General features: G+C 58.8%; 1 protein-coding gene across 1 annotated transcript in view; it reads left to right on the forward strand.

The window, feature by feature from the left end:
* The window catches only part of Pde5a (phosphodiesterase 5A), a 90329-nt gene extending 73406 nt beyond the window's left edge, over positions 1 to 16923 (forward strand). The window contains exons 17-20 of the mRNA XM_078020754.1: positions 9162 to 9225; positions 13766 to 13840; positions 14413 to 14496; positions 16151 to 16923. Of these exons, the coding sequence (XP_077876880.1) occupies positions 9162 to 9225; positions 13766 to 13840; positions 14413 to 14496; positions 16151 to 16288 (361 nt within the window). The 3' untranslated portion in view covers positions 16289 to 16923. The remainder of the gene's footprint in view (positions 1 to 9161; positions 9226 to 13765; positions 13841 to 14412; positions 14497 to 16150) is intronic.
* Positions 16924 to 16961: the final 38 nt, after the last annotated feature.

The following is a 16961-nucleotide window of genomic DNA, read 5'->3' on the forward strand; positions in this document are numbered from 1 at the left end:
ACCCCACCTGTCCCTCTCCCTGGCCTGGTGCCACCCTCACTGTTACTGTGACTGCTCCAATGTCCTGGTCCCCAGGTGACCCCACCTGTCCCTCTCCCTGGCCTGGTGCCACCCTCACTGTTACTGTGACTGCTCCAATGTCCTGGTCCCCACGTGACCCCACCTGTCCCTCTCCCTGGTATGGTGCCACCCTCACTGTTACTGCGACTGCTCCAGGGGTCCTGGGCTCCACGTCACCCCACCTGTCCCTCTCCTGGTATGGCGTCACCCTTGCTGTGACTACTGCTACCTTTGGAATTGTGAGGACTGCATCATTGACAATGCTCCCAGGTCTGGGCTGCAGAGAGATAGACTGAGTGGGAGGACACCTGCTGATGCTGTGCACAGGCAGCGTGTCCTGAGAGCTGGTGGGCAGAGAATGATCACCTGCACAGGGTCCCCTCAGTGCCCTCCTTGCTGTGAGAGCACCTGTCCTTGCCCCCTCAGGTGCTTTGGAAATATGTGGCCAGTGACAGTGTCCTTACCAGCACAATCAACACAGGGGACCCCTCTGTACTGCTTCTCATATTGAGGCCCATCAGGGACAGCAGGCTGTGCGCCTGGCACTGAGCGTCCTAGGCCCGTGCCTGGCGGTTGTGCCCACGTGGGTCCACCCTGCCATCTTTGGAGGCCACGGCACTGGCTGGCCTTGGTGATTGTGGTCCTCGGTGGTTTGAATACCACTGGTGCACTGGTTTTCTGTGCGCTGGTTTTCCTACCATCTTCTGCCTGGTGTGGTAGGAAGAGGTGTTTCATGTTGACATGTTCTGCCGTGAGCTCCCTGCACCTACCATTCCTGAGGACAGAGAGGTGCTCTATAGTGAGCTCCCTGCACCTGCCATTCCTGAGGACAGAGGGGTGCTCTATAGTGAGCTCCCTGCACCTGCCATTCCTAGAGGGACAGAGAGGTGCTCTGCAGTGAGCTCCCTGCACCTGCCATTCCTAGAGGGACAGAGGGGTGCTCTGCCGTGAGCTCCCTGCACCTGCCATTCCTAGAGGGACAGAGAGGTGCTCTGCCGTGAGCTCCCTGCACCTGCCATTCCTGAGGACAGAGAGGTGCTCTGCAGTGAGCCCCCTGCACCTGCCATTCCTGAGGACAGAGAGGTGCTCTGCAGTGAGCTCCCTGCACCTACCATTCCTGAGGACAGAGAGGTGCTCTGCCGTGAGCTCCCTGCACCTACCATTCCTGAGGACAGAGAGGTGCTCTGCCGTGAGCTCCCTGCACCTGCCATTCCTAGAAGGACAGAGGGGTGCTCTGCAGTGAGCTCCCTGCACCTGCCATTCCTAGAGGGACAGAGGGGTGCTCTGCAGTGAGCTCCCTGCACCTGCCATTCCTAGAGGGACAGAGGGGTGCTCTGCAGTGAGCTCCCTGCACCTGCCATTCCTAGAAGGACAGAGGGGTGCTCTGCAGTGAGCTCCCTGCACCTGCCATTCCTAGAGGGACAGAGGGGTGCTCTGCAGTGAGCTCCCTGCACCTGCCATTCCTAGAGGGACAGAGGGGTGCTCTGCAGTGAGCTCCCTGCACCTGCCATTCCTAGAGGGACAGAGGGGTGCTCTGCAGTGAGCTCCCTGCACCTGCCATTCCTAGAAGGACAGAGGGGTGCTCTGCAGTGAGCTCCCTGCACCTGCCATTCCTAGAGGGACAGAGAGGTGCTCTGCAGTGAGCTCCCTGCACCTGCCATTCCTAGAGGGACAGAGGGGTGCTCTATAGTGAGCTCCCTGCACCTGCCATTCCTGAGGACAGAGAGGTGCTCTGCAGTGAGCTCCCTGCACCTGCCATTCCTAGAGGGACAGAGGGGTGCTCTGCAGTGAGCTCCCTGCACCTGCCATTCCTAGAGGGACAGAGAGGTGCTCTGCAGTGAGCTCCCTGCACCTGCCATTCCTAGAGGGACAGAGGGGTGCTCTATAGTGAGCTCCCTGCACCTGCCATTCCTGAGGACAGAGAGGTGCTCTGCAGTGAGCTCCCTGCACCTGCCATTCCTAGAAGGACAGAGGGGTGCTCTGCAGTGAGCTCCCTGCACCTGCCATTCCTAGAGGGACAGAGAGGTGCTCTGCAGTGAGCTCCCTGCACCTGCCATTCCTAGAAGGACAGAGGGGTGCTCTGCCGTGAGCTCCCTGCACCTGCCATTCCTAGAGGGACAGAGGGGTGCTCTGCAGTGAGCTCCCTGCACCTGCCATTCCTGAGGACAGAGGGGTGCTCTGCAGTGAGCTCCCTGCACCTGCCATTCCTGAGGACAGAGAGGTGCTCTGCCGTGAGCTCCCTGCACCTGCCATTCCTGAGGACAGAGAGGTGCTCTATAGTGAGCTCCCTGCACCTGCCATTCCTAGAGGGACAGAGGGGTGCTCTGCAGTGAGCTCCCTGCACCTGCCATTTCTAGAGGGACAGAGGGGTGCTCTGCAGTGAGCTCCCTGCACCTGCCATTCCTAGAGGGACAGAGGGGTGCTCTGCCGTGAGCTCCCTGCACCTGCCATTCCTGAGGACAGAGAGGTGCTCTGCCGTGAGCTCCCTGCACCTGCCATTCCTAGAGGGACAGAGGGGTGCTCTGCAGTGAGCTCCCTGCACCTGCCATTCCTAGAGGGACAGAGGGGTGCTCTGCCGTGAGCTCCCTGCACCTGCCATTCCTGAGGACAGAGAGGTGCTCTGCAGTGAGCCCCCTGCACCTGCCATTCCTGAGGACAGAGAGGTGCTCTGCAGTGAGCTCCCTGCACCTGCCATTCCTAGAGGGACAGAGGGGTGCTCTGCAGTGAGCTCCCTGCACCTGCCATTCCTAGAGGGACAGAGGGGTGCTCTGCAGTGAGCTCCCTGCACCTGCCATTCCTAGAGGGACAGAGGGGTGCTCTGCAGTGAGCCCCCTGCACCTGCCATTCCTAGAAGGACAGAGGGGTGCTCTGCCGTGAGCTCCCTGCACCTGCCATTCCTAGAGGGACAGAGGGGTGCTCTGCAGTGAGCTCCCTGCACCTGCCATTCCTAGAGGGACAGAGGGGTGCTCTGCAGTGAGCCCCCTGCACCTGCCATTCCTAGAAGGACAGAGGGGTGCTCTGCCGTGAGCTCCCTGCACCTGCCATTCCTAGAGGGACAGAGGGGTGCTCTGCAGTGAGCTCCCTGCACCTGCCATTCCTAGAGGGACAGAGGGGTGCTCTGCAGTGAGCTCCCTGCACCTGCCATTCCTAGAGGGACAGAGGGGTGCTCTGCAGTGAGCTCCCTGCACCTGCCATTCCTAGAGGGACAGAGGGGTGCTCTATAGTGAGCTCCCTGCACCTGCCATTCCTAGAGGGACAGAGAGGTGCTCTGCCGTGAGCTCCCTGCACCTGCCATTCCTAGAGGGACAGAGAGGTGCTCTGCCGTGAGCTCCCTGCACCTGCCATTCCTAGAGGGACAGAGGGGTGCTCTGCAGTGAGCTCCCTGCACCTGCCATTCCTAGAGGGACAGAGGGGTGCTCTGCCGTGAGCTCCCTGCACCTACCATTCCTGAGGACAGAGAGGTGCTCTGCAGTGAGCCCCCTGCACCTGCCATTCCTAGAGGGACAGAGGGGTGCTCTATAGTGAGCTCCCTGCACCTGCCATTCCTAGAGGGACAGAGGGGTGCTCTGCAGTGAGCTCCCTGCACCTACCATTCCTAGAGGGACAGAGGGGTGCTCTGCAGTGAGCTCCCTGCACCTGCCATTCCTAGAGGGACAGAGAGGTGCTCTGCAGTGAGCTCCCTGCACCTGCCATTCCTAGAGGGACAGAGGGGTGCTCTGCCGTGAGCTCCCTGCACCTGCCATTCCTAGAGGGACAGAGAGGTGCTCTGCCGTGAGCTCCCTGCACCTGCCATTCCTGAGGACAGAGAGGTGCTCTGCAGTGAGCTCCCTGCACCTGCCATTCCTAGAAGGACAGAGGGGTGCTCTGCAGTGAGCTCCCTGCACCTACCATTCCTGAGGACAGAGAGGTGCTCTGCAGTGAGCTCCCTGCACCTGCCATTCCTAGAAGGACAGAGGGGTGCTCTGCAGTGAGCTCCCTGCACCTGCCATTCCTAGAGGGACAGAGAGGTGCTCTGCAGTGAGCCCCCTGCACCTGCCATTCCTGAGGACAGAGAGGTGCTCTGCAGTGAGCCCCCTGCACCTACCATTCCTGAGGACAGAGAGGTGCTCTGCCGTGAGCTCCCTGCACCTGCCAGGCCTAGAGGGACAGAGAGGTGCTCTGCAGTGAGCCCCCTGCACCTGCCATTCCTAGAGGGACAGAGAGGTGCTCTGCCGTGAGCTCCCTGCACCTGCCAGGCCTAGAGGGACAGAGAGGTGCTCTGCAGTGAGCTCCCTGCACCTACCATTCCTAGAGGGACAGAGGGGTGCTCTGCAGTGAGCTCCCTGCACCTGCCATTCCTAGAGGGACAGAGAGGTGCTCTGCCGTGAGCTCCCTGCACCTACCATTCCTGAGGACAGAGAGGTGCTCTATAGTGAGCTCCCTGCACCTGCCATTCCTGAGGACAGAGAGGTGCTCTGCAGTGAGCTCCCTGCACCTGCCATTCCTGAGGACAGAGAGGTGCTCTGCAGTGAGCTCCCTGCACCTGCCATTCCTAGAGGGACAGAGGGGTGCTCTGCAGTGAGCTCCCTGCACCTGCCATTTCTAGAGGGACAGAGGGGTGCTCTGCAGTGAGCCCCCTGCACCTGCCATTCCTAGAGGGACAGAGGGGTGCTCTGCCGTGAGCTCCCTGCACCTGCCATTCCTGAGGACAGAGAGGTGCTCTGCAGTGAGCTCCCTGCACCTGCCATTCCTAGAAGGACAGAGGGGTGCTCTGCAGTGAGCTCCCTGCACCTGCCATTCCTAGAGGGACAGAGAGGTGCTCTGCAGTGAGCTCCCTGCACCTGCCATTCCTAGAGGGACAGAGGGGTGCTCTGCCGTGAGCTCCCTGCACCTACCATTCCTAGAGGGACAGAGAGGTGCTCTGCCGTGAGCTCCCTGCACCTGCCATTCCTAGAGGGACAGAGGGGTGCTCTGCCGTGAGCTCCCTGCACCTGCCATTCCTGAGGACAGAGAGGTGCTCTGCCGTGAGCTCCCTGCACCTGCCATTCCTAGAAGGACAGAGGGGTGCTCTGCCGTGAGCTCCCTGCACCTGCCATTCCTAGAGGGACAGAGGGGTGCTCTGCAGTGAGCTCCCTGCACCTGCCATTCCTAGAGGGACAGAGGGGTGCTCTGCAGTGAGCTCCCTGCACCTGCCATTCCTAGAGGGACAGAGAGGTGCTCTGCAGTGAGCTCCCTGCACCTGCCATTCCTAGAGGGACAGAGGGGTGCTCTATAGTGAGCTCCCTGCACCTGCCATTCCTAGAGGGACAGAGGGGTGCTCTGCAGTGAGCTCCCTGCACCTGCCATTCCTAGAGGGACAGAGAGGTGCTCTGCAGTGAGCCCCCTGCACCTGCCATTCCTAGAAGGACAGAGGGGTGCTCTGCCGTGAGCTCCCTGCACCTGCCATTCCTAGAGGGACAGAGGGGTGCTCTGCAGTGAGCTCCCTGCACCTGCCATTCCTAGAGGGACAGAGGGGTGCTCTGCAGTGAGCCCCCTGCACCTGCCATTCCTAGAAGGACAGAGGGGTGCTCTGCAGTGAGCTCCCTGCACCTGCCATTTCTAGAGGGACAGAGGGGTGCTCTGCAGTGAGCCCCCTGCACCTGCCATTCCTAGAGGGACAGAGGGGTGCTCTGCAGTGAGCTCCCTGCACCTGCCATTCCTAGAGGGACAGAGGGGTGCTCTGCAGTGAGCTCCCTGCACCTGCCATTCCTAGAGGGACAGAGGGGTGCTCTGCCGTGAGCTCCCTGCACCTGCCATTCCTAGAGGGACAGAGGGGTGCTCTGCCGTGAGCTCCCTGCACCTGCCATTCCTAGAGGGACAGAGGGGTGCTCTGCAGTGAGCTCCCTGCACCTACCATTCCTAGAGGGACAGAGAGGTGCTCTGCCGTGAGCTCCCTGCACCTGCCATTCCTAGAGGGACAGAGGGGTGCTCTATAGTGAGCTCCCTGCACCTGCCATTCCTAGAGGGACAGAGGGGTGCTCTGCAGTGAGCTCCCTGCACCTGCCATTCCTAGAGGGACAGAGGGGTGCTCTGCCGTGAGCTCCCTGCACCTGCCATTCCTAGAGGGACAGAGGGGTGCTCTGCAGTGAGCTCCCTGCACCTGCCATTCCTAGAGGGACAGAGGGGTGCTCTATAGTGAGCTCCCTGCACCTGCCATTCCTAGAGGGACAGAGAGGTGCTCTGCCGTGAGCTCCCTGCACCTGCCAGGCCTAGAGGGACAGAGGGGTGCTCTGCAGTGAGCTCCCTGCACCTGCCATTCCTAGAAGGACAGAGGGGTGCTCTGCAGTGAGCTCCCTGCACCTGCCATTCCTAGAGGGACAGAGAGGTGCTCTGCAGTGAGCTCCCTGCACCTGCCATTCCTAGAGGGACAGAGAGGTGCTCTGCCGTGAGCTCCCTGCACCTGCCAGGCCTAGAGGGACAGAGAGGTGCTCTGCAGTGAGCTCCCTGCACCTACCATTCCTAGAGGGACAGAGGGGTGCTCTGCAGTGAGCTCCCTGCACCTGCCATTCCTAGAGGGACAGAGAGGTGCTCTGCCGTGAGCTCCCTGCACCTACCATTCCTGAGGACAGAGAGGTGCTCTGCAGTGAGCCCCCTGCACCTGCCATTCCTAGAGGGACAGAGGGGTGCTCTGCCGTGAGCTCCCTGCACCTACCATTCCTGAGGACAGAGAGGTGCTCTGCAGTGAGCTCCCTGCACCTGCCATTCCTGAGGACAGAGAGGTGCTCTGCAGTGAGCTCCCTGCACCTGCCATTCCTAGAGGGACAGAGGGGTGCTCTGCAGTGAGCTCCCTGCACCTGCCATTTCTAGAGGGACAGAGGGGTGCTCTGCAGTGAGCCCCCTGCACCTGCCATTCCTAGAGGGACAGAGGGGTGCTCTGCAGTGAGCCCCCTGCACCTGCCATTCCTAGAGGGACAGAGAGGTGCTCTATAGTGAGCTCCCTGCACCTGCCATTCCTAGAGGGACAGAGGGGTGCTCTGCAGTGAGCTCCCTGCACCTGCCATTCCTAGAGGGACAGAGGGGTGCTCTGCAGTGAGCTCCCTGCACCTGCCATTCCTAGAAGGACAGAGGGGTGCTCTGTCGTGAGCTCCCTGCACCTGCCATTCCTAGAGGGACAGAGGGGTGCTCTGCAGTGAGCTCCCTGCACCTGCCATTCCTAGAGGGACAGAGGGGTGCTCTGCAGTGAGCTCCCTGCACCTGCCATTCCTAGAGGGACAGAGGGGTGCTCTGCCGTGAGCTCCCTGCACCTGCCATTCCTAGAGGGACAGAGGGGTGCTCTGCCGTGAGCTCCCTGCACCTGCCATTCCTAGAGGGACAGAGGGGTGCTCTGCAGTGAGCTCCCTGCACCTGCCATTCCTAGAGGGACAGAGGGGTGCTCTATAGTGAGCTCCCTGCACCTGCCATTCCTAGAGGGACAGAGGGGTGCTCTGCAGTGAGCCCCCTGCACCTGCCATTCCTAGAGGGACAGAGGGGTGCTCTGCAGTGAGCTCCCTGCACCTGCCATTCCTAGAGGGACAGAGGGGTGCTCTGCCGTGAGCTCCCTGCACCTGCCATTCCTAGAGGGACAGAGGGGTGCTCTATAGTGAGCTCCCTGCACCTGCCATTCCTAGAGGGACAGAGGGGTGCTCTGCAGTGAGCTCCCTGCACCTGCCATTCCTAGAGGGACAGAGGGGTGCTCTATAGTGAGCTCCCTGCACCTGCCATTCCTAGAGGGACAGAGGGGTGCTCTGCAGTGAGCTCCCTGCACCTGCCATTCCTAGAGGGACAGAGAGGTGCTCTGCAGTGAGCCCCCTGCACCTGCCAGGCCTAGAGGGACAGAGGGGTGCTCTATAGTGAGCTCCCTGCACCTGCCATTCCTAGAGGGACAGAGGGGTGCTCTGCAGTGAGCTCCCTGCACCTGCCATTCCTAGAGGGACAGAGAGGTGCTCTGCCGTGAGCTCCCTGCACCTGCAATTCCTAGAGGGACAGAGGGGTGCTCTATAGTGAGCTCCCTGCACCTGCCATTCCTAGAGGGACAGAGGGGTGCTCTGCAGTGAGCTCCCTGCACCTGCCATTCCTAGAGGGACAGAGGGGTGCTCTGCAGTGAGCTCCCTGCACCTGCCATTCCTAGAGGGACAGAGGGGTGCTCTGCCGTGAGCTCCCTGCACCTGCCAGGCCTAGAGGGACAGAGGGGTGCTCTGCCGTGAGCTCCCTGCACCTGCCAGGCCTAGAGGGACAGAGGGGTGCTCTGCCGTGAGCTCCCTGCACCTGCCAGGCCTAGAGGGACAGAGGGGTGCTCTGCCGTGAGCTCCCTGCACCTGCCAGGCCTAGAGGGACAGAGGGGTGCTCTGCCGTGAGCTCCCTGCACCTGCCAGGCCTAGAGGGACAGAGGGGTGCTCTGCAGTGAGCTCCCTGTACCTGCCAGGCCTAGAGGGACAGAGGGGTGCTCTGCAGTGAGCTCCCTGCACCTGCCAGGCCTAGAGGGACAGAGGGGTGCTCTGCAGTGAGCTCCCTGTACCTGCCAGGCCTAGAGGGACAGAGGAGCCCTGCACTGTGGGTGGTTGCTATAGGAGAAGGCTTTGCCTGTCCCAGCAGCAACATGGGAACACTCTGGACACAGCAGTGTTCTCGTGGGCACTAGAGCTCTCTTCCGGAGTCTGCATGATGGTGGGCCTGAGAGCTCGTCTCCTGCCCCCTCTGCCTGTCAGGTGGAGCCTGTCTGTCAGAGGCTGTGTGTGGCTGAGCATGCTCAGGGTAGCCACAAGGAGGCAGGGAATTCGGACCTCCTGACTCATGATAGAGAACTTGCTGTCACTGGTGGCGGGTAACCGTTGGCAGCGCTGTCTTTATGCTGCCACCGAGGGTCGCTGCCTGGTGGAGGCGGTGGCAGTAACTGGCAAGGTCTCTGCTGAGGTGGACCCCTTCTCTCTGTGCCCCTGGGGCTGACCGGGCAGGGAGGATGGACGCAGAGTCTGGGGCTGTGACCCAGCACGGCCAGCTTCCGTGTGAGCCCCGCTCTGCCGTTCCTGGGGGAGGCCTGGCTTGCCTCTGTGTGCTGGGTGCAGGTCGAGGTCACGTGAAGGGAAACGGGAGTCTGTCTCTTGCAGAGCGATGCTGATGACGGCCTGCGATCTTTCTGCAATCACGAAACCCTGGCCCATCCAGCAACGGGTACGTGGCTCAGTGGTGATGAAGGGTGACTGAAATGTCAAATCCGGGGCAGCCAGTTCCTGAGGCAGCCTTCGCAGCCGCGCTCCGGCACGCTTCCCTGGCTCCGGCGCTGTTAAAGCCGGTGACTGAGCAGGGAAGCCTGTCCTTTCCAGGAAATTCACTTGTACTTGGTATCTGATACGTCAGGAAAGAGCATCTAGATTAACACATAGCAAAGCCCAGCTCCTGGGAAGGCTAGTCTCAGCACTATTTGGGCTCATTTGGGGATTTTTTTAGCACATCCTTTTAATAATACTGAAAATTAGAAGGAAAGTCATTTTCTTAGGTTTGCTTCCTAGGCTACTCTCTGCTCTAAGTGGGCTTAGCAAGTGGAGTGTCCACGTTCCTGGGGCTTGTAGATGTGGGAAGTGCTGAAGGGATGTCGGGAAGGACCGGCCAGGTGGAGGAAGCTCAGGAGAACCACTGGGATGCAGAGCTGTCTGCGTGGTGGCTCGGTCCCTCAGGGTGTGCAGGCTTGGTGCCCCAGGGAAGGTGTGGACTTCCTGTGTGTCCAGCCTGGCTGCCTGGTCATGGGCACAGCAGCCCAGGCTCATGCAGTGAAGCGCGCTGAGAGACAAAATCCCCTCCAAGTGACGAGGCTGGCAGGCCCTGGCACTCGGGCGGTGGTCACTACCTCCCTGCCCTTGTGAGATGGGACTATAGGCCTGTTTCCAAACAGGAGGGAAGTGGAAGACGGGGTCTGTCTTCTGAATGAAACTACCTATGGTTTTGTTGTAGGAAAAAAAATAAGAAAGGAAATTTGTTTTTATAAAAGAAAAACTATTGGGAGCTACCAGAGAGAGGGCTGGGGAGGAGGCTGATGTACTCACAGAGGCCCGCAGAGAGCACCCTCCACCTGCCTTGGGCCTCCTCAGCTACGCCCTGGACCTGCGTGCCATCTGTCCAGTGGAGGTGGTTTTGAGGGCTGCATGGCAGTGCTGGCCTGGTCCACGGTAGGAGCGGTCTGTAGGGTGGAGCTGGCCTGGAGCTGTCCAGCAGCCCCGCTGACTCTGGCGGCCCTTCTCTTTCCGACTCCTTTGCTCCTGGAGCTAAGCACGCAACCCTGTGAGAGCCGTGACTGTCGACAGAAACCTCCACCACGTCAGAACCAGGGGACAAGAACACGAGGTCACACCCACAGAGATGGCATGGCACGAGTTGGGATTACCAAACTGACACTGCCTTAAAGAATAAATCGTGATTTACCCCAAGAGAGAAAAAAAGTGAGACTTTGTGTTGGAGCAAGTAGCCAATGGAATTAAATAAGCAAAAGTAATTAAGAATCATAAGAATTACAAATAAAGAAGTCAGACTATCTCCACCTGCAGGTAAAATTATCATATATCTGGCAAGCTAAGTGAGCAGATCAGTTATAGGATAAAATAGAGGAGAAGCCTCTATGACGGGAAAGAGTAAATAAAGGTATTAAATACCTAAGGACAGACAAACATGCAAAAGCTATATGAAAGAAGTTAGAAAACATTTTGTGTTGCTAAAGCAGAAGATGAGATTGATATAAATGAGAAGGTGTAGCATGTTCTTAAGAGAAAAAATCAGTAGAAAGGTATTGTTTCTCTCTCTTTAAGCCAATTTACAGATTTTAGGCTATTAAATTTTTGTTCTCAAGCTAGAAAAAAAATGATTTTAAAATTTATTTAGGAGGAAGTAAAAAGCAAAAAGATACCCAAAATTTCTGAAAAGGTGAAGCAATTAGATGTTGGTGTTCTTATATGGAAACAATACTGCGAAGTCTATAATCACGAGTGTCTGGTCTGGGTGGCAGATCAGCAGAACACAGGAGAAGCGCAGATGGTCAGGACTGCACAGTGTTCACTGTATAACAAATAGCACTCCAAATACAGGAGCAAATGACCAGTGGAGGGAGACAGGACTGGTCCAGTGCACACATGTGGACTCCAGGTGAGTTCCAAACCCTGGTGGGCACCTGTGGGACAGGCTCAGGGTGCACAAAAGCAGAGGACCCCACCATCAGAGTCAGCCTCCACAAACAGACTCCAGGCACAGACGAGGAGGACAACTGCCCGTGTCCTGACCGTTAATACCTCAACAGACAGAGCTGAGAGCAGAAGAAAGATGGCCACGACCCTGTGGAAAAATGAGCCAGAGATGGAACACAAGGTCGGTGGGCTTTCCTACGGGGAACGGCTTCTCCTTTGAGAAACTTCCCAGAACCTCAGTTGTCAGAGACACCCACCCAGCAGGCCTGCACGGAACCCCGGGCCAGTGTGTTCCCGACAGTCAGACCCTGGAGGAGCCGGGACGTCCACCCAGGAGAGTGGGTCAGCGTGTGGCAGTGTACCCTCGTTCTGGGAGGTGCTGTGCCCTTCAGGAGGGTCACAGATGGCTCGGGAATGTGCCACACCAAGGGGCGCAGCCCAGCGTCATTCACAGGAAGTTCTAGCACAGGCAGGCTGGCCTGGGGAGTGGCCCTGTGCTTCTGGAGCGAGGGAGAGGAAGAGCAGAGGACGACGGGAGCCTCCTGGGCACCTTCTGCCTCAGCGGGGTGGTGACACACAGCTGCGGGCGTCTGCCGCTACGTGAACCATCCCCTGGGGATCCACACAGCTTCTCCCCCATCGCGGAATCCACAGGTTGACCAACATCCCGGAGTTTTGTAGCGTGCCCGGTCGGGGCAGCCTCGAGGAGTATTCAGACTGGGGCCTGTTGGCCACTGCTTCTGGCATCTGATCCAGACCCTGGGGAGAGCCTGGAGGTGCTCATTCGCGGCTGTTGGGACCAGCAAAGAAGCAGCCCACGGCCCGTCCCCACAGACCCACGCACGTCAGTAGAAATGAGGGTCTCTCTAGGAAGAGACAGAGAGAGGTGTTTGTGTGAAAAAGCTGGAGAAAGAACGTGCTACGTCCCTAATGACATACGAAGGAGCAAAATGTGAATATCTGTATTGTGTGAATATTTATATTAAAAAAACAGGTTTACCCACAACGGGAAGTGAGTGACTCCCACAGAAGGACAGGGAAAGGGGTGAGCCAGAGCCCGAGCCCAGAGCGCCACCACGGCCTGTCCGGCCTGTCGCGCAGGTGAGACTCTGGGTCGTGCTAGCAGTTTTCCTGACTGTGAGACAAAATTGAGTGTATTTTTAAAATCATGAAGTCTCGGACATAAAGGAAACAGACTTGATGTTTAGTCCTAGGAAGTGCTGATTCTTTCTAAGGGACATTAAACCCAACCACTGGGACACCAGAAAAAACCGCAGGGAGCCCTGGGGGGTGGATCATCGGTGGCAGTTCTGTATTGACACTGCGTGGCATGTGGCACAAAGGAGCATTAAGAAATGTCACCAGGGTTAAGAGCTAGGATTTCCAGCTCAGACTGAGGCTTGCAGAAACCCTCTTGTCCTGAACTGGAGCTGGAGATGTTCTGTGAACCGGGTGTTCCTAGTTCAGGCCCCTGAGGGTGAGTGCAGTGAGCAGACCCCAAGCCCTCAGCTAAGGAGCAGGCTGCGTGCCGCAGTGGTGGGCTGACACCACCAGGAGGCTCACAGGACGAGCGGGAGAGCGTCCCTCACACCAGCAAGGGGCCTCAAGACCCCGCGGAGGACCCGGCTTAGTGAGCCCCTGTGCCAGCGTGGAGTCAGGATGGAAATGCATAAATACATTCCCACCCACGAATTCAAATTAACACTGAAAATACTGAAAACAGCCTCCCGTGGCCATCTTGAGAGCCCGGTTGGTTTTTTTTGTATGTTTTTTGAAGTGGGGAATCGGGCCTCTCTCCTTCCTTTTATGGGATAAAAACTGAAGGGAGCTTTGGGATATAACTACACAATTGCTATGGGAAGCTTCCCTCTATCCTAGTTTAACTAATAAAGGAAAAGGGAATGTTGGCTTTGACCATCACCCTTTCTCAGCCCTGAGTTGACGGACGTAGGCAGAGATGGTTGATGATGGCCAGGGTCACAGACAGAAGCACCTGGGCTTCCTGCAGCGACTGGTGGGAGTGCACAGCACTGCCGCCAGGGAGCCCCACTGAGACTGGTCTCCGCTGGCCAGCCCCCGGCCACATGCCCTAAATGCAGGGGCCAGACCCAGCAGCCTCAGGGAGAGCATCCGCACTGCGAGGCTGCGGGATAAGCCACCAGTTTGTCCACCGAGGCAAGGAGAAACTGAGGAGAGCTGAGAGGGAACGTGTAGGTCAGGAGAAGCTGCAGGGCCTGTCCACCCGCCACCATGATCAAAGGGCCTGTTGCTGCTGAGTCTTGGCAGCACCTGGACTAACGGATGCTGAGTGAGCTGCTGACCCTGCACATGGCACTGGCTCCCTCTCGCCGGCCAGCGGAAATGGCACCTTGCTCTCAGTGCTCATCCCACGCAGTGAGTCAGTGGGGTCTGCGGGGCTCACCGCTGCGCGGTTCTGGTTATCGGTGTCGGTGAGACACAGAGGTGGGGGTCTCCACCCAGGGTCTCTGTTTTAAAGACTGACGTGCTTCTCCTTGCTGAACGCGGCCTCTTGTTTGTTTCAGATAGCAGAACTGGTAGCAGCTGAATTTTTTGACCAAGGAGACAGAGAGAGGAAGGAACTCAACATCGAGCCCACCGTAAGGACCCCACCTCCTGGCACTCCCTGGGGCGGCCCAGAGCCATGCTTTCTCCCGCTTCTGTGGGGTCTTCCCCTGGGGACCCGGTGCTCTTTTGTGGTTCGGCACTTGTTCTGTTAGAAGTGGGAGTGTCACCCGGGAGGCAGAAGCGAGGAGGAGACGCTCCGTCCCAGGTGTCCCTCTGGCCCTGTAGCTTCTAATGACACAGGTGCTTGTGCGAGGCAGGTGCCGCTCTGCAACCTTTTCATGCCTGTGAGCAACACCTGCAGCCCCTCCTGGCACCTGCCCTGGCGTCATGATGCGTGGGGCCCTGCCACCTGCGGCACAGTGGGGGGGGGGCTGTTGCTGGGCCTGTGTGGCCCTCTTCACTGTCAGGAGGTTCCCAGAGGGAACAGGACTGGGGCACAGATCTCCAGCAACAACAGCTTCCCGCACTGCATCCATCTCGTGCAAACCTCCCACGTCTTCTCCGTCCTAGGGTGGGGAGTGCGTGAGGCTGCCGCCTGGCTTCCCAGGCTGGCCCAGTTCATCTGTCAGAGCCCACATGCACCCCTGTTTGTGTCTGTTTTCAGGATTTGATGAACAGGGAGAAGAAGAACAAGATCCCCAGCATGCAGGTCGGGTTCATCGACGCCGTCTGCCTGCAGCTCTACGAGGTATTTATGGGGCGCTCGTGGTGTGCTGGCTTGAGGCATGTCGTGAACTGAAGCCTGAAGAAACCCGAGAGATTGGCGCTAGGCACATGCTTTTTGTTCTAAACCGGGAAAAAAGGGAAAAAAAAGTAGCTTTGCTTCTTTTGCTGATCAATATGTTGGCATGGAGCCGGGAACACGTTTTGTATCTGCTATTCTCAAAAACTTCATTCAGCTTCAATGCCCACTGTGTGCAGGCCAAGGGTCCCCCTGCGTGCTAGCCACAGGCGCCTACTGTGTGGGGTCCTCAGGGGTGTGGGAGGGCAGGGCGTGGCAGTGTCCTGAGGCTGCGTGCACTCTGCTCTCACGAGGAGGCTGCCTGACTTTTCCTCTCTGCCACACTGTGACTGTGACCTTAAGAAACTCGCCCCGAGGACGGGAGGAAGTGTCTAAGGATGTGCAGGTTCCTGTCCCCACACTCCTGCTGGCTTGGCCTATGTGGACTGTTAGGAGTTGGGGTTTTTGTCTGTTCACATGAGAAGAGGCTCCCCACAATACCCAGTTGACCAGTTTAGATGCTTACGACCCAAGTACAGAAAGAAGGTTTCGTCCTTCAAAGTTCAGACAGAAAACTGCTTTTAGCCTTTAGTTTTTGGGAAAGGAACGCTCAGCGTGGAGTTACCCTAGCACGTCCTGGAAACCTGACCAGGGTGTCTGGGATTCAGAGGCTGGGTCAGGGAGAAGGACTCTTCACCAGGCAGGTGGCTCCTGAACCACACCTGGGGTCCATGCAGAGACACAGTAGGGAAGGGGAGCCCCTCCAGGGCACCAGGCCCGGCCCTCCTCTCCTGCCTGCCCCCCTGCTTATCAGTCCTCCGGAGCACCCGGCACTGGGCATGGCCCTCGGCAGGACTGCCGCCTCCCCACGGCTGGTGGAGGCCAGTGAATATACAAATGGGGTCTGGGCCTCTCAGTCCTGGTAGAGAGTCGTGTCACATCACCTCTGCAGGGTCGTCCCCTGGGCGTCATGTGCCTACAGAGACCCCTTCTCTGTTCGAGTCGGCCCTGAAAATGCCCTGTGACTCCGCGTCCTCAGGAGTGTTCTGCTGCAGGGACCAGCAGGGAGCAGCCATTCGGGCCCCACGTGGGGAGTCGCTGGAGGCAGAGCGCGGCTGTGTGCTTCCCACTGGCTCCTGCAAGCAGGGACCGCGCCTCATGGCGTCGCGCCTCCTGGCTGCGGTGACCGTCTCTGTGCGTCTTTAGTGGGCACACCAGAGCCACACGGCACCCCAACCCCGTCCTCCGGTGCTAGTCAGTGAGCCTGTTGCGAGGAGATCCTCCTCGATGACCTTGCTGCAGCTGAGTCAGACCATGGTGCCACTCTGAGAACTGACCCTGACGGTGGCCTGGGGTGAAAATCCCCTGTGCCTTGCATAAAGCCATTCTGCAAGCCTGCACGCCACCCCCGAAGCCATCTGCACCACACAGTAACCAGCCCTGTTCCCCAAAGAGCAGGTCCCACCAGCCCTGCCTCCACATCTCGGTGCTGCAGGGGCCTCCCTCCTGAGGTCCCTATGTGTTGTCCACGTGGGAAGGCCAGGCCCCCGAGAGGAGTGGAGCGTGGCCTGGGCTGGCTGCGGCCTGCGTCTTTCCACCTGCTTCCTCTCTTCCTCTCCAGGCCCTGACCCACGTGTCAGAGGACTGCCGGCCCTTGCTGGAGGGCTGCCAGAGGAACAGGCAGAAGTGGCAGGCCCTGGCAGAGCAGCAGGAGAAGACGCTGGTCAACGGGGAGAGCGGCCAGGCCAAGCGGAACTGAGGGGCTGCTGGCGCGGCGTGGAGACTCCGAGGCACCTCTGGGAGCCCCAGCCCACTGTGCACGGAGCAGACCGTCCACCCTTGGCCACTGCTGTGTTCTTGTTTCTGCACGGCTTTCAAGAGCAGCATGACGTGTTTTCAGGGGACGTTTCCACAGGTTCTGGACATATCTGTGCCGCGGGAAGCCCACGGCCCGATGGGGCTCTGTGTGCTGGGGGTGTGGGTGCTGCTCTGCCGCTGCTTCCTGCTGGGTTTATGAGAACTGGCTCCGTGTTTTCTGAGTCACCAGCCTTTCAACAAGGTTTGGAGTCTTGCTTTTCTCAAGAGGCCGGGAGGACAGTGTGTGAGCCCTGCTGGGCCTGCTGGGGGCCAGGTGGGGTGAGGAGGAACAGGGTCTGGTCAGGTGGGAAGAGTGAGAGGCCGCATCGCAAGGAGAATGCATCCACTGACCTGCTGTTTTGTGAAAGAATGGGGGTGGGGCTTGGCCATCCCCCCAGGACCCCCAGCAAGGGCCTGCCGTCTCACCTGCAGGGGTCAGCAGGTCAGCGTAGAAGCCCATTCCACCACCAGCCAAACACATGCCATGGGAGGTCCTGCTGAGAAGCAGCGTTTTGAAATCTGAACTTTTGAAAATAATCTTGTCATCTTTCACGTCCTTCCAAGCCACACCTAGA

This window comes from Ictidomys tridecemlineatus, chromosome 9, assembly GCF_052094955.1.
Source record: "Ictidomys tridecemlineatus isolate mIctTri1 chromosome 9, mIctTri1.hap1, whole genome shotgun sequence".
In the NCBI taxonomy this organism is placed as follows: Eukaryota; Metazoa; Chordata; class Mammalia; order Rodentia; family Sciuridae; genus Ictidomys; species Ictidomys tridecemlineatus.